Source organism: Schistocerca americana, chromosome 2 (genome assembly GCF_021461395.2).
Source record: "Schistocerca americana isolate TAMUIC-IGC-003095 chromosome 2, iqSchAmer2.1, whole genome shotgun sequence".
Lineage (NCBI taxonomy): Eukaryota > Metazoa > Arthropoda > Insecta > Orthoptera > Acrididae > Schistocerca > Schistocerca americana.
This window is the reverse complement of record NC_060120.1, coordinates 888,946,506-888,970,827: the sequence shown is the minus strand read 5'-3', so window position 1 is coordinate 888,970,827 and position 24,322 is coordinate 888,946,506. Positions and strand designations below refer to the sequence as shown.

The window sequence follows — 24,322 nt, the reverse complement described above, 5'->3', positions numbered from 1 at the left end:
TTTCAAAACTGACCGAAGATGAATGTCCAATATTTTGGATCTGATCAATTTATTACCTTTCAGAACTGAAAATCGTTAACCTTCCGTAGCTGAGCGGTCAGCGTGGCTGAATGCCATGCCGAAAGCCCGGGTTTGATTTCTGGCCGAGTCGATGGTATTCTTCGCTCGGGGACTGGGTGTTGTCATTATTTCGTCATAGACCCGAAAGTCGGCGGAGTGGTGTCAAACACCAGATGGCCGAACTCCCCGAAAGGGGACTCTCGGACAAGTATGCCATACGTACATTTCATACTAGTAAACAGCTGTTCACATCAGTAAGTACTTTCAAACATGGAAATTATTTCATGTACGCAGCTACGATAACAAACTTGACTGACAAGGGCTTTCCTCGTGATCCATCTATTGTATATAATTCAATGTGCAGGAGTGCAATTTTCTGTTTCTGCAAGCTCACACTTTCTCTCGACGCCCTCGAATGCAGCGAATTCTAAAAGGAAGGGTGTGTTAGACACCTGCGTGGAATGTCCTATGCTGTTAGTGTCCGTCATGTGATAGTTGGCTATCGAAATAGTCTCTTCCGTTCAGGTTTTATGCGTCTGCGCTTAAGGTGACACGTTATTTACTTAACAGCATAGTGTCAGTGTATCAATATCACATTCAGTGCATCGCTTTTACCACTCTTACAAACGTTACTTACCGGGCACATTCCGGAGGACGTCACTGTCTACTCCAGATGAAAGAACCCGTGACCGAGGAACTGAAGACTTCCATGTTTAGTCCCTCCCCCCCCCCCCCCCCCCCCCCCCCCCAGTGAACCAACCAACCTTCTAGTGGCATTGGAATATTCTTTAAAAACACCAGTAGAACGATATATCGCTTGTTAAAGTTGGCATAGAGACTTAATGAAAATATCCTAAAAGTTTTGATATAGAGCTGTTTGGCAGCAGGCAACAGCTATTGAGTGTGCGGTGTGAACAAGGCAAGAGAAACTGTAATGCCAGGCTCCGTCTATATCAGGCGTTTAGACTGCTTATTTGTACAAAAGCTGTTTACTCGCACGTGAGTTAGTCACTCTCAAGGTTAACGCAACCAATTCGATGTTTAAGTACTTCTGACTTTTTGACATTCATGTAAAAACATATTGCGACTGTAGCATTAACATGCGTTTCAAAATTGTGTGTGTGTGTGTGTGTGTGTGTGTGTGTGTGTGTGTGTGTGTGTGTGGTGTGTGTGTGTGTGTGTGTGGCGAAAAACACATTAACTATGTTATTCCAAGATACGATTTCGCGATAACCAGGTCGCGTGGGCTGCTACAGCTGAAGAACAATAAGCAGAAACCCATCATAAGCCTCTTTGTTTTGGAGACACTCGCATTTTGCGAAGGTTACAGAAATCGAATCGACGCGCTTCGAAAGTATTGTCTTGTTCGTTGTACGGAATTTGTTCAGTTCTGCATGTTTTTAGCGAATCTGTTATTAACGCTAAACATAGTTCACAAGTGACTTGCTGTTAGTAACAGAAGTACATAATGGATAAAATCAAATGGTGTTTAACACCGGTTTAATGTTCTTGCGCTGAAGAGAGATGTTACAATAATTCAAAATCTGAGCCCTACTACTGAACATGCTAATGAGACTACAGACTGCACACGACAAATAAGCGTTGGATGTGAGAACAAGAAAAGTTACCTCGGAGGCGCAGTTTCCCTTCTATACGCTGTACTAGCCATACAGACGGAAAGATTGCTGAGGAAGTTGATGGCTATCTACAGAAGATAATCAATAATGCAACACTTAAACAACAGCTAAAAAATTGTTTCGTTAACACACAAAGAAACTTATTAGCCCGTTCATAGTGTAGTCTTGTCAGATGGACAAAACGAGTGAACGAGCGAGATTTCTAAATAAAACCACGGCAGCTGGATGTAGGCAGAGGTGCAACGCGCAGTAGTGGGACGCAAATAGAATGCGTCGCCAGTGCGCCCTTTGTTCCATCTGCCTTCTTGGATTCTTTGCACCCGCCTTCACATGGAATGACCTAACACACTGCGAGCTGACAACAATCGTCTCAAACGTAGCATCACTCCGAATCTGAAACAGCTGCGGTATATACAGTTATTTAGAAAACTGTATGATTCAGAGGGGGGATTGTTTTCCAGTACAGACCAATTAGCGGTTTAATTAAAAAGGCGGAAGAAAGAGGAAGAGTTCAGAGGGAGGGGGGCGACCATTCTGTTGTCGCCATAATGAATACCCATCTGTTGGCATCGTATTGTTTCCGCAGCAGTACATCCTCCACCCGTGTAACGGGCTATAGTCCCCCCCCCCCCCCCCCCAAGGAAACTCACCTGACCTCAATCCTATTGATCACAGCTGACGCGGAGAGGGATGCACGCACATCGGAACCTGTCGCTTTGAGTCCGAATGAGCTGTGGGTAGTTGATACGGTGCTCCGCCGCTAGTGTCTTTATTTCCGCCGTCCGAGGCGGCAGGGGGTTCTATGTGCTAAATGCACTGTCCAGCAATGAACATAACATGGGCATTACGCTACTCATGTTTTAGTTGTTAGTCATTTCCTCACATCTCACCTCCCCCTCCCCGGTCACGTTCTTCCACCTTCGTTATTTTAAGTGTAGATGGAAACCCAGTTCTAAGCAAAGAAGAGAAAGCAGAAAGGTGGAAGGAGTACATAGAGGGTCTATACAGGGGCGATGCTCTTGAGGACAATATTATGGAAATGAAAGAGGAGGTAGATGGAGATGAAAGGGGAGGTATGATACTGCGTGAAGAGTTTGACAGAGCACTGAAAGACCTGAGTCGAAACAAGGCCCCGGAAGTAGACAACATTCCATTAGAACTACTGACAGCCAGGGAGAGCCAGTCCTGACAAAACTCTACCATCTGATGAGCAAGATGTATGAGAAAGGCGAAATACCCTCAGACTTCGAGAAGAATATAATAATTCCAATCCCAAAGAAAGCAGGTGAGGACAGATGTGAAAATTACCGAACTATCAGTTTAATAAGTCATAGCTGCAAAATACTAACGCGAATTCTTTACAGACGAATGGAAGCCGACCTCGCGGAAGATCAGTTTGGATTCCGTAGAAATATTGGAACGCGTAAGGCAATACTAACCCTACGACTTATCTTAGAAAATAGATTCAGGAAAGGTAAAGCTACGTTTCTAGCATTTGTAGATTTAGAGAAAGCTTTTCACAATGTTGACTGGAATACCCTATTTCAAATTCTGCAGGTGGCAGGGGTAAAATACAGCGAGCGAAAGGCTATTTACAATTTGTACAGAAACCAGATGGCAGTTATAATAATTGAGGGGCATGAAGGGGAAGCAGTGATTGGGAAGGGAGTGAGACAGGGTTGTAGCCTGTCCCCGATGTTGCTCAATCTGTATATTGAGCAAGCAGTAAAGGAAACAAAAGAAAAATTTGGAGTAGGTATTAAAATCCATGGAGAAGAAATAAAACTTTGTTTGCCGATGACATTGTAATTGTCAGAGACAGCATAGGACTTGGAAGAGCAGTTCAACGGAATGGACAGTGTCTTGAAGAGAGAATGTAAGATGAACATCAACAAAAGCAAAACGAGGATAATGGAATGTAGTCGAATTAAGTCGGGTGATGCTGAGGAATTAGAATGGGAAATGACACTTAAAGTAGTAAAGCATTTTTGCTATTTGGGGAACAAAATAACTGATGATGGTCGAAGTGGGGAGGATATAAAATGTAGACTGGCAATGTCAAGGAAAGTATTTCTGAAGAAGAGAAATTTGTTAACACCGAGTATAGATTTGTCAGGAAGTCGTTTCTGAACGTATTTGTATGGGGTGTAGCCATGTATGGAAGTGAAACGTGGACGATAGATAGTTTAGACAAGAAGAGATTGTGGTGCTACAGAAGAATGCTGAAGATTAGATGGATAGATCACATAACTAATGAGCAGGTATTGAATAGAATTGGGGAGAAGAGGAGTTTGCGGCACAACTTGACCAGAAGAAGGGATCGGTTGGCAGGACATGTTCTGAGGCATCAAGGGATCACCAATTTAGTACTGGAGGGCAACGTGGAGGGTAAAAATCGTAGAGGGAGACCAAGAGATGAATACACTAAACAGATTCAGAAGGATGTCGGTTGCAGTAGTTACTGGGAGATGAAGCTTCCACAGGATATAGTAGCATGGAGAGCTGCATCAAACCAGTCTCAGGACTGAAGACCACAACAAGTGTTTACTATGTAAGAAGACTGCAGTTGATAAAAGGCTATGGCTCTCAATAAGTGATGATTTCTTTGTGGACTTCGACGCATGCACAGGTGAGCCGCTCCTAATTAACGATATGGGATTTGAAACCTGTTTCGCACGTTCGATGTGCATACGTTCTGGTTTTGAGTAAAATAGCACAACCACACAGGATTATCTGGCGTATGTTGCAGTCAGGCATGATGTGCTGATTTTCTGTAACCTCAGTGCGCCATTTTTTAACCTCTTGCTGAAGTAGTATCCGCGGTACTAGTATGAACGGCTTTTAACGTTCGCGGTACATTCTGCGGAGCATAACCATTTTCACGTAAAAATCAGTACGTCTTTGCGCAATTGTGCGTGTGTTTTGTGGATTTATTTAACGTAATTTAACATCTTTCAAGGGATTACGTTGGTAAGTCGAATCGGTGGCAGTAATTTACTCTACAGATCTTCGCACAAATTTTTGTAGACAAAATTGTGATTGGTGGACGTTTTCTGATAAGGGTTACGTAATTATTGAGAACGACCAAGAGCAGTGCCAGATTTTGTCGCTTTTGTCTGGTAAACAGTACTGAATGCCGTTAGTACGTCAAAGAAATTAACAAATAAGCAAGCAATGGGCGGTGAAATATTATCTGGGAAACTGGAATCGGAATCGTCACTTACAGAAACTGACAAACTCCTTTCAGCGAAGTCGGTATCGTGTGTTGAGGCACGGCGGTAGCGATGTCTGTCCGATGAAATTTCGTTCTCTCTCTCTCTCTCTCTCTCTCTCTCTCTCTCTCTCTCTCTCACGCACACACACACACACACACACACACACACACACACACACACACACACACACACACACACACCCTCAAAGTCGGGGTTTTTATTTAATGTCAACACACAAAGTATGTACATATTTACGTAATTAAAATGGGTAAAATATGTAAGAAAACATTTAACATAAGGAAAATATTTTGTAAAATATTCAACACAAACCGATAGTTAAAGCTGAAATTTACCTCTGAATTACACTATAGACTACTATATCAACGTAATATGCAGTCACAAGTGACAGAAATACGTAAAGTAATTAAGGAGCCACAATTAATAGTACTTAATTTCTTTTGAAAGTCTTTATTGTGTTAATAAAACTACTTTTTGTCCCTTCTGTTTACTAAAATCTCAATCGTCACTGAAATTACTAAGATACATTACCTTGGAGCTGTGAATTGCGATTTTGAAGCGCAAGGAACACCCAGGTTCTTGTCCAAATTATCTGCAGTTCTAGAGTGTAGTATCGGTTCAGGCGGCAACGCTAGTTTCGAAAGTCCCTTAGAGTGGCACACCATGAGAAACTAGGGATGCCGGGTTCAGAAGTAGAAGAGCCGGACTGGACATTATATTCATCCCGTCATTTTGCCCTAAACGCAGGACCACCTATTATAAATAGAAATGATATTTTGAGTCTATTAGTAATAACAATTATAGTAAGCTTTTTGCGAGAGCAACGTTAAAGGTGCTAAAACAAATGAGTAAACAGCCTTACGATTATGAGAGCAACTAAGAGCTCAGTCTTCTTAATCGCTCAGTCCTCTAAGACAACCTTAGATCAAAATAAACTAAATGTTCTTCATTGAGCTAGGTAAAAAAAATTATCGTCTCCTATGAGACAGAAAACGAAAGAAATTTTCATTAACTTTGGTCACCTCATACTTTTTTCCCGCTAAATTTGCCACAGATCGAAGAATTTGTCATCGAACTTCTCGTTGTTTTTCTACATAAAATATCTGCATTTTCAGCTGCATGTTTCCAGGTTGGGACATCGGTTAACGTGATGCACTGAAAGAAATTCAATTGGGTGCTGAACTCGCATGTCCCGGATTTGTAGTCCACGGCAATTATTATGAGCAGTCAAACGAAAACCGGCCACCGGCCACAGCAGAACCGAGGAATGGATACATTAAAAAGTAATCACTACACGCGTTAAGGCATTGATCCCACTGAGAGACGTGACGATCAACCCCTGTTTAGTAGAACGTGGTCGGTCACTCATGCCACCACAACCGCACGCAGTCTTTTACTTCCTCGTCCGAGTTTCAGACGTGCACGCACGTCTGTCTTAACGTGGGCAAAGGTACGAAGATCACACGGTGAAGGATGCGGGCTGTACAGAGAATGTTACACTGTTAGCCAACCAAATCGCTGAAGTACAGTCTTCGTCCGATTGGCAGTGTGGGGGCGGGCGTTATCGTGACCTCCTTAGACAGTAGGGGTCCTCTGCGCGTAACTACGATCAGCGTGCATCACTATGAAGACACTTCGCAGAAACTGCGACGCACCATAAAGCGCCCATGAATGCTTGGGAAGGAATCAACCTGTTGGGCGATCACGCCCGCTCCCAATCAGACGAAGGCTACGCTTCAGCGGTTTGGCTGGGAAACACTGCAAAATACTCCGTACGGCCGGGATCTTCCACCGTGTGATTTTGCACAGCTTTGGCGACCTGATGAATGACATGCGTGGACGACGGTAAGTCGGACAAGGAAGTGCAAGAGTGGATGTGGTTGTGGATCGGTCAGCGGCCGACCGCGTTCTACGAAACAGAAATGGATCGTCTCGATTTTCAGTGGGATAAATGTCTTAACGCGTCTGGTAATTGCTTTGGAATGGAACCATTGCATGGTCCCGTTGTGACGGGTTTTCATATTCCATTTGACTGCCCCTTATTTGTACATATTACTGCTTGATCTAAATTATTGCACTTCATTTTTAGGTCTCTTAGAATTCGGAGAACTTCGGTTAGACAGAAGTTCTGCTCCACTCTTTCAGTGACATGCGACCGTAAAAAGCCAAACTTGACCGGATAAAGCTGCACGCCCGGTGAACAATGGTTTTAGAGACGTACTTCCTTGGTATGTGGAAGTATTGATTTACTTCTTGGTAGCCACCGCAGGCTTGTTCGATAATATGTTTGCAATGTACGCCTTTGGAATTCTGAAGTGGGTTAAATGTTGATAAAATACGCGTAAGAAGCTCCAGGGTGAAGGCTGCTGCATCCGAATAAATTACTACTTTAATACCCTGAGGCCACAATACTTCAAGATTGTCATTCACAAAATGAGCTACTTGTAAATGATTTGTGCGTTCCAACGCTTCGCAAGAAATTACTACAGGCTTTCGTGGACTCTTCACTCAAGAGTTTCTCAAGAGTGGGATCGCCAATGAAACGTTCACATACATCGGTTTCTGCATCGTCGGCTATCCACATGTTGAAGTTATGTATACAGTATACGCCACACACATTTTAGGACGTCCTTGTAAGAAAAATGTTAATAGTGAAACTTCTCCTTTGAATGTTAAGGACGACAGTGCTGCAAAAACTCGTAAGTTATTTGATTTTCAAACAGTTGAGCAAAACTCAACGTACTCAGTTTTCTCTTTACTGACACAATATTTTAGCGCAACTCAATCTGACTTTCAGTAATTCCTATAAAAGAATGGCCCTGACTAACAATAACCTATACCTTTCATGAATCACTTACCTCACAAAAATCTTCGTGGCTCGAACTACTGCAATACAGCGAGCGCTAATACTGCCACCTAAATAAAAGTTTCTAACTACTGAAGGCGATTACCGATAGGCGTAGTTAGCAAATGAAAGATTTTGATAGAGAACAAACAATGTACTTACCTTAATAGCGTTCAAAAGTCATATATATATAATTTTGTGAAATCCAATTAAACAAATGTCCTTCTTCCGACGGACACGCGTTCAGATCGTCCGCTTATAGTAACCTCTCAAAACTCTGGCATTTCTCTCCGCACATCCACCACCACTGCTGGCGGCTCACCTCCAACTGCCCAACGTTTCACTAGCGAATGAGTCCAACTAGCCACAGTCAGCGATTTTCATACAGAGCATTAAGCAAACCTAAACAGCCTACTTCCAATAGTTTTTCCTATATGTCGTAGAAATGGGCTGTGGTATTCAGATACCTGAAGTTTGTATCCTGGAACGTCAGCAGCAACCTTATCGGAGAACGTATCATGGAAAAATTGATGATAGGAGTTTCCGAGTCTTTTTAGTCTGCGTCACTGAAAATTTCTCCACATACGTACATCCATAGTTCACGAGTTGCCAGTATTGGTGCGTTATGTATCATTCGTGAAACACCATAAGGTGACTTGCAGTTCACATGAGGATGTAAACAATGTCTCAGTATAAACTTTCCTAGAGTTGTCAAGAGGTCTTGACCGGACAGCAGTGACGACCGTTTCGATAAGTATTTCATGCTTGTGACAGTGCAGTGTTGTAAAATTTTACTGCACGTCAGCTATTGTTGCAGTTGTTAATCACGGTGACTATTTACAATTACATCGCTAACAGCCACAATGAATCGAACAATTGCCATGAATAAAGTACCGCGCCCCCCTCCTTTTCCGTACCTACTATATAGCCGCAATAAGCCTTTTTTTATGGCTACTTAATCGTGTGATGGCGCACGCACGCACGCACGCACGCACACACGCACTCTCTTTGTGTGAGTGGGGGTACTTAATTCGCGCAATTGTTTGATTTATTACGGCTTTTAGCAAATAAAGAAAGCCGCTTCGGTGGTGTATTCTAAGCCACCCGTTTCCCGGTGGTGGTGGTGGTGGTGGTGGTGGTGGTGGTGGTGGTGGAGACGTGGTTGCTGTTACATGCCTTCAGCTGCCGTAGAATCCTATCAGGGTTACATGATCACTATTCACTTACCTAATTCATTGCTGGTTATACACGTTTCGTTCTCAAACAGCCTGGCAGTTTCTTGCAGGTATTGCCGTAAAGTAACACATCCTGATATCTCCATATTCCAGTGTTCATAGTTAACCCGGATATTTTTCGTATGTTCTGTCACGTGCGGCGGCAACAGGAAACACTGGATTTTGAAGCAGTATGCGAAACAGTCCTCGTACGGGGGTACTTAGGAAAGTAAGTTGTACTCTCGACTCGCGTTACGATGATAGAGCCGAAGAATGAGGAATTATCAGAAGAGATTTACTGTTCTGCGTGTTCTGCACAGACAGTTCTGCTTCAGTACGGGTAACAGATGTATCAATGTGGAACTGAAATGTTGCGGCAACTGGGAACGTACTCCAAAGCGTAAGTATGCGGGGCATAAGATTATTGTGAGAAAAACATATAAATAACACACATTCACCGTGAAATTCCGGCGGTATATGGGCCAAATGCCGTGTGGCGCCCTACCATAGTGAAATGGACCCAACAATTTGAGCAGTGCCGCATAGAGGTGAATGATACTGATGGGGAAGGAAGGCCATAGACATCGAACGCAGGCGACAATGTGGACTCAATCGATGAACTGATCCGCAGCAGTCGCTTAACTACCAACATTGAGGCTCCGTCGAGGAACTGAAAGATGGGCAGAACGTTCTGACCGTCCTTGAGACTTGGTGTCAACATTGATGAATAGTATAATTTGTGTTGCTTTGAAGTTGCGTACAGCACTTAATAAGTCACCTAGCCACCTGTTGGCCGCAGAGGAGAAATTATTTCTGTAAAGAAAGCAGTTTGCGCAATGTTGTGAAATTTCCTCACAGATTGAAACTTTGTGCCGATCTGAGGCTCAAAACCGGTGTCTTTGGAAAAAACGAGCGTTACTGGCGGGAGTAAAAGCTCTGCTGGTGGTTCATGAGTCGTGCCTTGCTTGGCAGCTCATTCGGTCAGAGCACTGCCCGTGAAAGGCAAGGGCACCTGGTTAGTTTTCGTCCGGCACACAGTTGCAATGTGTGGAAGTTTGATATTAGCTGGCAATATACGGCGGTGGGAAGGGGGCGGGGGGTGTTTGCTGCGATGTGCCAGCTCTTTCGCGGATAGCTCTGACGGACACAGCCTGCCGATCTCAGGCCTGTCGGATTAGCCAGCGGCCTGAGGCGCTGCAGTCATGGACTGTGCGGCTGATCCCGGCGGAGGTTAGAGTCCTCCCTCGGGTATGGGTGTGTGTGTTTGTCCTTAGGATAATTTAGGTTAAGTAGTGTGTAAGCTTAGGGACTGATGACCTTAGCAGTCAAGTCCCATAAGATTTCACACACATTGGAGCATTTTCAGGCCTGTCATTTTTCACTAACGTGCAGGCACGCCAACTGCTCCGAAGCGCGGCTCTTGCGTGTGTGCTGGCGCGCGAACTGGTAGTTAAGTTCGTGAATTTTCGTTATTACTCAGCGGACGCTGTACTGTGGTGTGTTCAGTAAGCCACAGGCGACGGATTCGAGTAGTTGCCGCTGTCTCGCCGAAAGTGCAGTGTAAAGTGCGACGTTTCTAGACATTTTGAATACTGGAAGTCCTTTATATCATTTGGAGAAAGTTAGTATGGACGATAAAAGGAAAAAAAATGTGGCAGTCGCCGAGGGTATGCACCCTGTGGACTCAAATATGGATGAAAAATATGGATTTCCGGAAGGCAATATTCCATCTATATGGGTCTTTCAGAATCGTGGACACTCCTAACAAGGGAAGCTCCCCATCGCACCCCCATCAGATTTAGTTATAAGTTGGCACAGTGGATAGGCCTTGAAAAACTGAACACAGATCAATCGAGAAAACAAGAAGCTGTGTGGAACTATGAAAAAAGTAAGCAAAATATACAATCTGAGTAGTCCATGTGCAAGATAGGCAACATCAAGGACCGTCTGAGCTTAGGATAGCCGTGGTCCCGTGGTTAGCGTGAGGCGCTTTGGAACGAGAGGTCTTTGGTTCAAGTCTTCCCTCGAGTGAAAATTTTATTTTCGCAAAGTTATGATCTGTCCGTTCGTTCATTGACGTCTCTGTTCACTGTAATAAGATTTGTGTCTGTGTTTTGCGACCGCACTGCAAAACCGTGCGATTGTTATTGAAGTCGCGAGCTATATTTGTTGGATTCATATTGCCCACGGAATACATCTCACGTATTTTAATGCACTTTCGTCTAAAGCAGTGAACAGTCAACTGCCAGCCAGGGAGCCTCGTTAGCAGGAATACTCTCTCTTCCGTGCGTTGTAGTCGACTGACGTCGTGTGTTTCGATGTTTGTTTAGGTGTGGCGTCCCCATACTACGGCGCAGCTACCTCGCATCGGACGGACGGACGGACAGATAATAATTGTCTGAAAATAAAACATTAAACTTTCAGTCGATGGACGACTTGAACCAAGGACCTCTCGTTCGGGAGCCGCTCACGCTAACCACGGGACCACGGCGCTCTAGAACTCACATTGTCCTTGATGTTCCATATGTTGCGCATTGACTACTCAGTTTGTATATTTTGCATATTTTTTCATAGTTGCACACAACTTCTTCCTGTTTTCTCGATTGATCTGTGTTTAGTTTTTCAAGGCCTATCCACTGTACCAACTTATAACTAAATCTGAGGGGGGGTGCTATGGGGAGGTTCCCTCGTCAGAATCGTGAAGATTTGTTATGCTAGGAACAGGGCATTCCTGTTTGTAAAGCACAATAACTTAAAATACCTGTAAAATAATGGACCTAACAGTTAATAGGTAATACAATAATGAACATAGTACAAGCAGTTTTTATAATCGTCAGTGTTTGTACAACTCGCATCTCCCTTTACCACTTCTCTCAGAAGCCTGCACCTATCTGAGCTCTTTCCTGAAACTTGATTCCAAATTTTGTCGCTCTGTTTGTAACTTTTGGTTTTCGGATGGAATGCCGTTTAAAAATATTTCAGCCATCTCTTCGCCACGCCCTATTTTTTTTACTTTCTCGTTCGTATAATGCTCATGGCTGAATTTTCACAAACAAGGTCTTTCGCGCTACAATTCTAGCATATCGATGTGGTCATGGGCTCACTCCATCAGCCTTGAAGCAGCTGAAAGTTGCTGCCACCTGGAAGGCACGGGGAAACTTAACTCGTCGCAGAAATCCGCTCGTATGTGTCCAGCAGGGGAGGCGGGATCATCGTTCCGAGAAGTGCAGGTACCGAACTGAATGTCGTCTCTACCAACGCGCAGGCTGGACGTGCATGTTCCGCAGAATCCGACGGAAATGTCACTAAAATCGGCTCGCTTGGGGGCCAGCTATTAGTTGTGTACCACCGAAACATCACCACCAACTTGGGTTACGTAACCTTATACTGACTTCGACACACACATCTGCCGATCGGTTGTTTCTATTGCAAATCATCTGTAAGTCCCGTCTTGAGGATACGCGAGCTAATCCCGATTGTGAGAGATCCAAGCAAACCTTGCAGTCTGGCTTTTTAGCCAGTCAGCGCTGTGGCTAAAAAATACTTGGGTTCTTTTCTCATACAGACATTCCCATAGGTTCAGCCACATCTAGAGACAATGCTCGCCCGCCCCCTAGTGAGCAAATTTGACAGACTAACGACCGTTCCTGTAGTAAAAACTTCTTGAATAATCTACGCATTCCCGAGTGCCATACTATGCTTAGATTTGTGGAAATCACTATCCTGTCCCGCCATTCTTTTCTGACAAACACTGCCACCAGAGAGAGAATAATCAGCTCTCGCACGGTTAGGGACGTGTTAAGAAAATTCCACAAGGGCGCTATAGCAGCCCGCCGCACAGTTACAACAAGGAAAATAACTCCGCGGAAGGAAATATATATTAAATTACTAATACTCCGACAACATATTCAAAAATGGCTCTGAGCACTATGGGACTTAACACCTGCGGTCATCAGTCCCCTAGAACTTAGAACTACTTAAACCTAACTAACCTAACGACATCACAAACATCCATGCCCGAGGCAGGATTCGAACCTGCGACCGTAGCAGTCGCGCGGTTCCGGACTGAGCGCCTAGAACCGCTAGACCACCGCGGCCGGCGAAAACATATTCCAGTAACACCTCACTCGCCGCGCAATGATTCATGGAGCCTCAAAGACGCCTAGAGGATGGGGAATAGTTTTCTCGCCTGCGTTGTTAAATCAGTCAAGCGAAAGAACAGAAGGTGCAGTGAGTACAGTTTGGAAACCGTTCTCTCTCTCTCTCTCTCTCTCTCTCTCTCTCTCTGTGTGTGTGTGTGTGTGTGTGTGTGTGTGTGTGTGTGTGTGTGTCATTTTCGTAACCAATAATACAACGTATTTTGGAAAAGATTTAATATTAACGCATGTAAGAACGAACACGAGCACACTGGGAAACGGGTTAAAGGATTGCGCCAATCTAGCAGCATGTCATCGACCTTGGCGTTACAGGGGTCGACGGGTGGGGACGAGCAGTGTTTACATGTTCCATGCCACATGATGCTGCAGTGGTGTGGTGTGAAAAAGTGGGGTGAGAAGGAGAAGGGATGGGGGGGGGGGGAGGAGGAGTTGGGAGGCACTGCCGCTCCGCCTGGTTTGGAGTAACAAAGAACTGATAGCGAGCGTCGTTATGCGTCAGCGGTTGAGCGATCCGCCGCACGTGCAGGCTTTGTACACAAAGGAGCGTCGCGCTGCACGTCTTCTCGGAGGCGTGTCGAGCTACGCTCGCGCCATCTGTTCTCCGCCTCTATAAACATTAGCAGGTTTATGCCAGGCGTAAATCAAGCAAGCTGCCGCACGGTGGCGGTAGCGTACGCCGCGAGCTGTTTGTTTCTTCATCTGACCGGCACACAGTCGCTCATGAGTACTACGGTTTCTGGAATGTCGGCAAAACCAGACACCACGGTTAGAGGGATTCTCGGACGAGTAAAAGCAAACAAGCCAAAATAAAAACTGACATACCAGTTTTCTTTTCGCTCTTAACAGCGATAGAGTACTTCCGGAAGATGAGGTAACGGCAAGTAGGAACAAGTTAACGCAAGCCGACCAGGTGTCAGGAGGGGGTGGGGGCGTGGGGAGCCCTCCTCCACCCAAAACCCTAGGAAAAGCGAAAATGGATTTCGCATCCTGCCCCGCGAGGAAGACGTATCGGTGTGGGAACCAGTTCGAAGAAGCCAAAATGTGGACGAGTAACTAGTACTTCCAGAGCCGTTGTAACATCTCTCAACTGTTTTGCCATTTCCCGCGAAGTTAACAAAATTGGTCCACACTCACCCCGCCCCTCCCCCTTCTCGACTCCAGCTAACTAAATGCCTGGGTTTGCTCTTCGAAGCTGACAACTGTCAACACCTCGTAACTACTTACGGAATATTGTTGACATGTGACGATACATGAAGACAGACATACAAAGTTAAAACTATTATAAGTAGGATAGTTAATAAAGTAACTTCCTTCATATCTAGAAACACAGGTATGTCAAATTATCAGAGCCATAAGTGTGTGGTCGTTATTGAAATACTGTGTGCTTGTTCTTCCCCTCCAGGTTATGAAGCTGCCAACTGTGTACTAATTAAATGTACTCTTCAAGGATAAGTATTTGTCTGAATATCGAAAGACAGACGAGGTGTTCAGTACAGATCTTACCAGCGCAGACAGAAAAAAAATTAAGTCAGATAACGCATTTCGAAAACCATTGTACTCAGTGGCGTACCAACCTATTCAGAGATTTGTATAGTGTGAATTAGACGTAAATCTTAGCAGCAGAACCGTTCAGCACACTAATTTAATGGTCCCATATATGGGCCCAGTTTCATTGGTCCTGGTTCTTAGAAACAATTCCGATCCTTAAACTTCGAAAAGATATCTCATAGTTCCTCTGAGATGACTAGCAGTACATCAGGTTTACTGCAGACTGCAATCACGATCGGTCATTGATATAGTTTTTACTGCTATTGTTTTGTTGTTGTTTTGAAGGCATTTATTTAGTTTCTTTTTAGACTTCAAAAATGTTACAATCAGTTTAAGAATGTAGTTTTCCTTCCCACGTTTGGGGTAGCAAATTCTTCAAATTCAATTTTCACAGCTCTGTCTTGATAAACATGGAGGAGTAGAAGATACTCGGCTCTAGACTAACAAATGCAGGTGTTAGTAAGGCGCAGGATAACCGCTCAGATGACAGTTGAAGTGTCATTAGGCGAATAACTTCTTGAGATAGGTACTTAACCCTCCCACATTAGGCAGCAAGTTCAGCCATGGGGAATACACTGCGTGGTTGTACACCAGTCGTAATAGGTCGCAGCATTTCGAATTCTGCGTGAAATATGTACCGGTTAAACTAGATTGTGTGTGCACGCTGAAGGAACTCCTGGAAACTTCGTGTAGGTAGAGGATTTGTTTGGGAGCAAAACTCTCTCAAAGATACGACAGTCGCATTAGATTCTCTTGGTTGAACCTTCAGTGAAACATTCAGGAAGTGGTAAGAATTTCAAATACACTGTCTGTGTGGTACAATCACGCTGGTATTTTTCTTGATTCTTGGAATAATATATGGCTCCAACAGTATATCAAACGCTTCTGGACCGATGATTCAAAAAAGCACTTTCAGAACATCAACGGATCGTTTCACTCGAAGGTCAGTTGGTTGGTCGGTAAGTTTTCTGTGCTGCTATTGGGTGACGCTGTGACGTCACTAAGGAACAGCGTCTGCCTCGGGAACAGCGCTATCACATGTGGGCACACCTGTCCGTGGCTAAACACAGGGCGTACATGAAGTCCGGGAACACTTCCAATTATTTATTGCACAAAAACTAAATATTATACAGATGTCATACATTTCATTTTGAAGAGAAACTCTGAAAGTTTGCAAAAAGAAGAAAAAAACATTCGATATGTGAACCATGTGTGACCCGGCAGACCTCAAGACGGTAATCGAATTCGTGCCATAGCCGTCCCAGCATAGCATCCTGTAGTGTTATACTCTTGAAGCCCCACATAAAAAGTGGGTAGTTAGCGCATTTATTCGATGTATTTATGCTGTGTTTTATACCGAAATAATGAAATGTAAACAGCTGTTCTGCTGTTGCTAGAATGTTACTGCTCCATTCTGCAGCTTGTCCTGCTATTAAACACTCCAAAAAATTCAAAGATCTATCGAATCGAAACATGCAAAAGGCCCAGTTTTCTGTCATGGTAATTGTTTGAAATGAGTATGCAATTTTCTGAGCTGGCACAAAGAAACGTTTTAACGTGTAAACAAGATATAACGGCCATCATTTAGTATTCGTCACAAGTTTCAAAGAAATTCAACTAACAAGTGGACGCTGTCATTTTCACCATAGAAATTATTTCACTCCGGAAATTATGCGTTTTATTTGTAGCAAGAATATGAACTAGCAAATCTAACTGAAACATATCTCAAAATACGTTCAAAATATTTCAGAATGGTGGAACTGCTGTTTGTCAAAGATCGGAAGGTTGACACTGCAGGTGGAGGATATTAGAGTATTTCCCTGAGAACATTCAACTTTTCTGCAAAATGGCGCACAACGTAATGGACTTGCAAATGTGCTCCTTCACCTATTGAACCCGTTTCGACCGTTATACCAAACTTCTAATTTTATTAAGTGAAAATATTTTGCCCAGTATTCGATTAATTTTACGAGGCACAAGTGTACATTTATTACTTGTTAATGCATTTTTATTACTTTCTTTATAGTACAGACGTCGTCTCGTAGATGAACTAGCTAATCAAACTAAAACATCACGTGGTCGTGATTTCAAAGACGTGTTTTTTCAGATCATTTCTTCTCTGTAATGCCGCTACGGTGTTACGTAAACGTGCTTTATCTGAAGTCTTGCAAACATCATGTGTAAATGTACATTTATGGGCACTCTTCTGTGTTGAAAACTTTTCTGGAGGTTCGCTGCTTCATCTGCGACTATTTGTCGAAATGTTCCTTCCTTTCTTCCGTTATACGTGGTGTGCTATCAGTCGCGTTACTACTACAAGGCAAATTACACGATGGGAGTGCATCACTCCTAAGCACGCGTTTACGCGCTAAATGTAGAATTCCGAATGCAGGTCTCTAACGTAATCACTTTCCCTGAACTGAAAGCATATTGTAGCATTAGCTACACTGAGTCTTTTCTTGAGCATTTAGACAGCCAAATCTGCAGACTCCAGCACTACTTCATTTAGCCTTGTGACTGTATGTATTACAGCAAACAGTGCAACCTGGTATTGTTTGCTCATACTCAAAACACGTTAGTTTCCATATCAACTCCATACATAAAGGTAACTAAGGAAAACCTTACCACTCACGAAATCACAAAGCCTCCAACATACACACATGGGCGCGAAGTGTTCCTCTGACGTGATGCGCGCAATGGCAGAAACGCGATTGCTTCAGCGCAGCGTTTACTGCGCTCACCCTAGTTTCACTAAGGTTGCATCAAAATGAATAGTCTGTAGAAGTCTGGCCAGTTCTTTGTATAGTGTAAACACTGAAGTAGCGACTTTTTAATAGAAAATTGGCTCAAACCTTTCGATCAGATTCGCATAGCCCCGCAGGACTGACCAACCTTTCGTAGTCTTGAGTCATGTGCACTCAATACGCCGGTCATTGTTCTGTACCCAGTCATAAATTTCCCTGAAATGTTTCAAGTATTTTACACTTGCAGCTCATTGGGTCCGACTTACGTAGAAGTTGCCAAGACATTGCACAATGGATCACAGCTTCTTGAAACTTTCTGTAATGAAAGATCAAAACAATGATGACTGTGTGTGTGTGTGTGTGTGTGTGTGTGTGTGTGTGTGTGTAAATAGAAATCAGTCCTCGTAAAATTATTAGGAAGAATTTCGTGGTGGCACTCAGCATTTTCGACCTAGAGTCCAGAGGACTGTTCGAATCTAGAAAAAAGGTTTTGCTTTAAGCGTCTCATCGTCGACTAGTAACCGTACGAGTAAACTGCTCCTGGTCAGCCACCTCCGTCGTTGAATCTGTCACAATTGCGTCAAACGGCCAATTTTTTATTTGCCGCATGATGTCTCAAGTGATACATAATTTCCAATATAAGTATTGCTAGAGTCGGCCAAATTTCGCGGCGCTTCAGCCAGATCTTTTAGTTCAGGTAAATCGCTCATCTTACGGAAGAGTGTAAAGAGGTTTCCATTGATTGTTTCATGACGCCTCAGTACCTTTCCCGTACTGTTGAGGAACCTGAGTGAACTTGAATTACTGATAACCCGATTGCAGTTTCCTTTTGAGCGGCCAGCAGATGGTGCGTGAGTTGGCGGAACACACGTGTGCGATTTTCTCTTTATTCAGTAATACCGACAAATTCGAGACGAAAAGGGATTTTGTCGTGTACTTTTCTACACGTCATATGCAGTTAACAGTAATCGTGTTCTACAAAAAGGTAGGTGTGTGTGTGTGTGTGTGTGTGTGTGTGTGTGTGTGTGTGTGTGTGTGTGTGAGAGAGAGAGAGAGAGAGAGAGAGAGAGAGAGAGAGAGAGAGAGAGAGAGAGCCATAGCAGAGAAGACACTCTTTCCTTCGTATTGTAGCCACGAATAAGGCAAAGCACCTCGATTCACAAGATTTCAATTACTTCGCGGAAACTTATGGCATGATATTATATAGTTCGGGCATTTAACATTGGCTGACGTGTAGTAGCTTAAAGGATTCGACTGTTTGTTTAACCAAAAACTGCTGTCAACCAAATACCATTTGCTTATTTGTTGATGTACATTCAATTTTTTTATCGCTGCCTCTACCTGTAGTTAGTGCACACCGTAAGTGAATTTGATGGTATGGGGGGGAGGGGAGAGGAGAAAGCGTAAAACCGTAACTAGCCACTCCCCGCCCACGACTTGGGGGGGAGGGGGGTCTGCAAGTGCTCTCCCCCCCCCCCCCCCCCCATCCCCCCCTCCTCTCACCGGGGTCGTTTGTGCATGCAGTTTCTCCCGCATCAGATGTTTCTCTTTGTTGTCGTAGACCCAGTCAGTGCGGTACGTGTTAGGAAAATATGATATTAACATTAGAGAACATGCCGCACGATGTCGGTACATTGAAAGTTCAAGAGAACGAGGGTGACAGCCATTCGTTCGTTAACGCGTGATTCTACGTGAATAAGCTTGATCTAACGAAATACTCCGGTGAACAGATTCTGTTACCACCGCCTTCTGATAAAATGCTCATGTATTTAAAGGAATTGGCATCTACAGTTTTAGTTCATACGAGGTACGGTAGAAGAAACTTGATGTGTCAGTTGATCCTTACCATCGATTTCGCTGTACAGAATCCGTTTCCCAAGCCGTCTGGGCCAATCGTTGTTTTTGGAAGCAATGGTAATCAGTTTATAACGAAAATATAGATATGACTGCTCTAAACATTCTATGCATAAATCCTAGATAGTTTCAGGATGCAGTCCAAAGCGGTGGCCAAGGATTCTCTTGACCTGTAGCTAGCGTGTGGAAACAGCTGTGCTTGTTCCTAGAAATTCCCTTTCGTAGTTCGAATTAGAAGCTTTACCACAGGGGTAGTCAAACGTTTTGATCCACCGACCACTTTTGTACCTCTGTTAGTAGTAAAATCACCCGCGCATCGCTTGCACAGTAATGGTGATTTATAAAGTAGGGAAGTAACGTTAGTTAAAACACACATTACTAACCACATTTTTCGTCAATTTTTTTAACGAAATCTAATGAAAACGTTCTTAAAACGCCTACCCTATCGCCCACCATGACAGAGGGAACGCCCACTATAAAATAGTGGGCGGTAGGGACCAGGTTCATTTTAACTGTTGTAGCAGCAGTCGTGATTGGTGACTAAATTGTGAGAATTCAGTTCTTCTTAAATAAACCGTTCTCTTTAATGCGCAGGCATGTTTCTGCGCTTGTGTGTCATCATTGATGGGTGTTAATATTCAGTTTTTCTAGAAAACACATGGTTGGTTATTAAAAAGAGCCACTGTTTGCATAATACGCGGACCTGAATTCCAATTATTTCCGTTTGTTGTATTTGGAACTTATTATTTGTCGTCTAAATTAGAATAGTATTTCATTTAGATTTATCGTAATGTAGTTTTTGCCACAACATAGTAAAAAGCACTTTAATTATTCTGCTCTGTTTTATTTTTCAGAAAACTGATAATACGAAAGGACATCAGAGCAGTGCGTCCAACACTTCAGGGACGAAAACTTACTCCAGTGAAGCTGTGCAAGTACCCGAAGCTAATGGGTTAGATAGCTCCGCTGGATCGGAAAACATTGAAGCATTCAGTAGCTATACGGACCGCAGTGCTCATCAGAGAAAGAGGAGAGAGAGTCGTGGTAGTGAGGAAGTAAATGATACAATGGGTGAAAAAGATAACCTTGCCAAAATAAGAGTTGTGACCAATGAGCTCACAGACACTACTCGGATAGTGAAATCAGATGGACAGGATCTGTCTGCAAAATTGGAGAGAAAGGTGTACATCGGAAGCAGCGATGAAAGCGATTTGAACGAAGTCTTTTTCAACTTCGAGAAGACTGCCAAAGAGGACAAGGAGAACAATGTGGACGTGGTCGCAGACAATAATAGGAACCACGAGACTGAGACGAAGTGTTACCCGAAGCGGACAAGGCGAATGTCCGATGTGATAGACTCCATTGGTGACTCGTTTAGTTCGGATAAGAGCGGTCGCTATTCGCGGAAGTCCAGCAGTAGCTCCCCGCCAGCCACTCCCCCATCCGACGCCGGTTACAGCAGCGTCCACTCGACGCCGTCGCACACGAAGCCAACCAAGGCGACACCTTGCAGGGTGAGCGACACAACTGATGCCGGCTGCGATATTAGAGCCAAGTACGAATGCCAGGGCAGCGCGAATGCTGCACCTACGGAGATGGAGGAGAATGAGACCACTGATGCCGGCCCCATCAGCCAGCAGTTCGAGGACATTAACGACATGATCGTCGGGTGAGTATTCTACGGTTCGATAAATTCACGGTGACTTCTTTATTTTTTTTTTGACACTTGCTTGCTGCTAGACGTTATTTATATTAGGTTCAGTACAATGTATTAAAGTTTATTTTCATTTTAAATGGTTTAGGCAATGGCCCATACAACAAAGGACAAAATTTAAAAAAAGAGGCATGACGGGGGGGGAAAGTAACGCAGAGGAACATGCGGATGTGAAAGTTGTGTGTGTGTGTGTGTGTGTGTGTGTGTGTGTGTGTGTGTGTGTGTGTGTGTGTGATATAGGGGGACGGCGATGTTTATTGTTAGATACGTGTTTGTATGTTCCATATTTCGTGCATTGAGTTTAACACATGCCACTCGCCACAGAAAGCAGTGAAATGCCATTGCGAGACTGGAGGCAACCAATTGGGACAAAAACAGCATACCGAGTTGGAACAATAAGTTCAGGATTTAGACACATTTCGTCAGCTTTATTGCCGTTGGCGTTTTGATATTATTATTATTATTATTAGCATTATATACTTACAGTCCATCTAATCGGCATAATTTACGAAATATAGTTGTTACCGATATCTTAGAAGAAAGATTAAGGAAAGGCAAACCTACATTTCTAGCATTTGTAGACGTAGAGAAAGCTTTTGACAATGTTGACTGGAATACTCTTTCAAATTCTGAAGGTGGCAGGGGTAAAATACAGGGAGCGAAAGGCTATTTACAATTTGTACAGAAAGCAGATAGCAGTTACGAGTTCATGGGCATGAAAGGGAAGTACTAGATGGGGAGTGAGACAAGGTTGTAGCCTCTCCCCGATGTTATTCAGTCTGTATATTGAGCAAGCAGTAAAGGAAACAAAAGAAAAATTTGGAGTAGGTATTAACGTCCATGGAGAAGAAATAAAAACGTTGAGGTTCGCCGATGATATTGTAATTCTGTCAGAGACAGCAAAGGACTCGTAAGAGCAGTTGAACAGAATGGACAGCGTCTTGATAGGAGGGTATAAGATGAACATCAACAAAAGAAAAAAGAGGATAATGGAATGTAGTCGAATTAAGTCGGGTGATGCTTCGGGAATTAGATTAGGAAATGAGACACTTAAAGTAGTAAAGGAGTCTTGCTATTTGGGGAGCATAATAACTCATGATCGTCGAAGTAGAGAGGATATAAAATGTAGACTGGCAATGGCAAGGAAAGTGTTTCTGAAGAAGAGACATTGGTTACCATTGAGTACAGGTTATGTCACAAAGTCTTTTCTGAAAGTATTTGTATGGAGTTTAGCAATGTATGGAAATGAAACATTGATGATAAATAGTTTACACAAGAAGAGAATTGAAGCTTTCGAAATGTGGTGCTACAGAAGAATGCTGAAGATTAGATAGGTAGATCACATAACTAATGAGAAGGTATTGAATAAATTGGGGAGAAGAGAAGTTTGTGGCACAACTTGACTAGAAGAAGGGATCGGTTGGTAGGACATGTTCTGAGGCATCAATGGATCGCCAATGTAGTACTGGAGGGCTGTGTGGAGGGTAAAAATCGTAGAGGGAGACAGAGATGAATACACTAAACAGATTTAGAAGGATGTAGGCTGCAGTAGGTACTGGGAGATGAAGAAGCTTGCACAGGATAGAGTAGCATGGAGAGCTGCATCAAACCAGTCTCAGAACTGAAGACAACAACAACAACAACAACAACAACCGAAGACCACTTGCCTGTAGATTACAACATTAAAAAAAATATATTTACCTACCATAAGTTTTTCGGGTCGACAGAAGCGTCCGTTCCAACGCGTCGGCTTTGACCCGTGACGGAAGGGTGTTGTCGTGTGAGACGTTATGACGGCGCGGAGTTTGGTTTGAGTGTGGCGGTCTCCAGTTCCGTTTTATCTTATTTTATTTACTTTTCTGATCTGTGCGTTCTATCTCGTGAGGTTTTTTTTAAAAAGACAAAAAACACTAATCAGCTACTGAAGCATCTTTATCTTCTATGGGTTGCAGGGGTTACGACCCCTGGGGAGGTGGGTGGGTATTCATGCATGGCTGTCTTCACTTACACGTTGTAGCTACGCGAGGCGTCTAAATTTGTTTATATTTAGTTTGCCCCCCACCCAAAGCTCCCAATTTCCCGCGCTTGTCCTGTTAGTGTCATTAGGCTTCTTGTGGAAAGTGTGTGTGTTTGTTTTTTGTTTCCGCCATATTTGTGACGTCATGGGTCAAAGCAGACGGGTGGGATCGGACGCTTCCGTATTTCCAATTTTTCTTATCCCATGGCCCCGTCAATAACACCAAATGGGAGCCATGTTTCGTATTGGTGTTATAAGTGATAGGGATCAAAATTCCAGACAAGCAAACAAAGATAATGCGAGGCAGAGTTCCTTGATAAATGGCCAACTGACTCGGAACACAAAAACTGGAAAACATTAGTGTTCCAGGTTGAGGCGGAACAGTTGACTTCAAAATCCTACCTTGGCAAATCTGGGCAGGGGCATGGATCTGTCAGAACTAATAACATTTAATGCCAAAATTTTAGCGACAGGACCGGGGTAGTTGATGAAGTTGACTATGATAATCTTCCCTTGGGTGGTACTACCCAATGGTGATGGAAGGACTTAAAAAGGTTTAAAAGTGGATGTGTTACAGTGAAAGAATAAACAATATTAATTAAAAGCTAATGCATGTAGAAGGCATCAACATACCGATCATATCAAAATTATCCGTACATAAAACTCCCTGGCAGATAAAAACTGTGTCACACTGGGACTCGAAACCGGGACCTTTCGTTCTTTCACAGGCAAGCGCTCTACCATCTGAACACCAAAGCAAGACTCAAGACATATCCCCACAGCTTTACTTCCGCCAGTACCTCATCTCCTACCTTCCAAACTTCACAGAAGATGTCTTGTGATACTTGTAGGACTAGTGCTCCTGGAAGAAAGGATACTGCGGGAATATGACTTCACCACAACCTGGGGATGTTTCCAGGAGGAGAAGAGGTACTGGCTGAAGTAAAGCTTTGAGAACAGATTGTGAGTCGTGGTTGTGTAGCTCAGTTGGCAGAGTACTTGCCTGCTATAGGCAAAGATACCAGAGTTCCAGTCCGGCACACAGTTTCAATCTGCCAGGAAGTTTCAGATCAGCACGCTCTGCTGTACAGTGAAAACTTCATTCTTGGGGTATCTGTACAATTCATAATGAACATAGACACACAGAACTGGTTCCAGTCATAAAAAAAAAACCCTCCATCCTTTCAATTTCATTCCGTTTCCCACTTCTCATGTTTACTAAAGATATTAGTGGAGAAACGTTTTACAGAGTACAAAGAACTTACATTTACAGGTTAAATTTTCAGATTATCTAAAAGT

The 24,322-nt window shown here is 43.5% G+C and overlaps 1 protein-coding gene across 2 annotated transcripts in view; it reads left to right on the top strand.

The window, feature by feature from the left end:
- LOC124593965 (caspase-1-like) overlaps positions 1–24,322 on the top strand; it is a 150,348-nt gene that overhangs the window by 88,904 nt on the left and 37,122 nt on the right. For both annotated transcript variants that reach the window (XM_047132312.1, XM_047132313.1), the window contains exon 2: positions 20,147–20,961. In XM_047132312.1, coding sequence (XP_046988268.1) covers positions 20,147–20,961 — 815 coding nt within the window. The remainder of the gene's footprint in view (positions 1–20,146; positions 20,962–24,322) is intronic.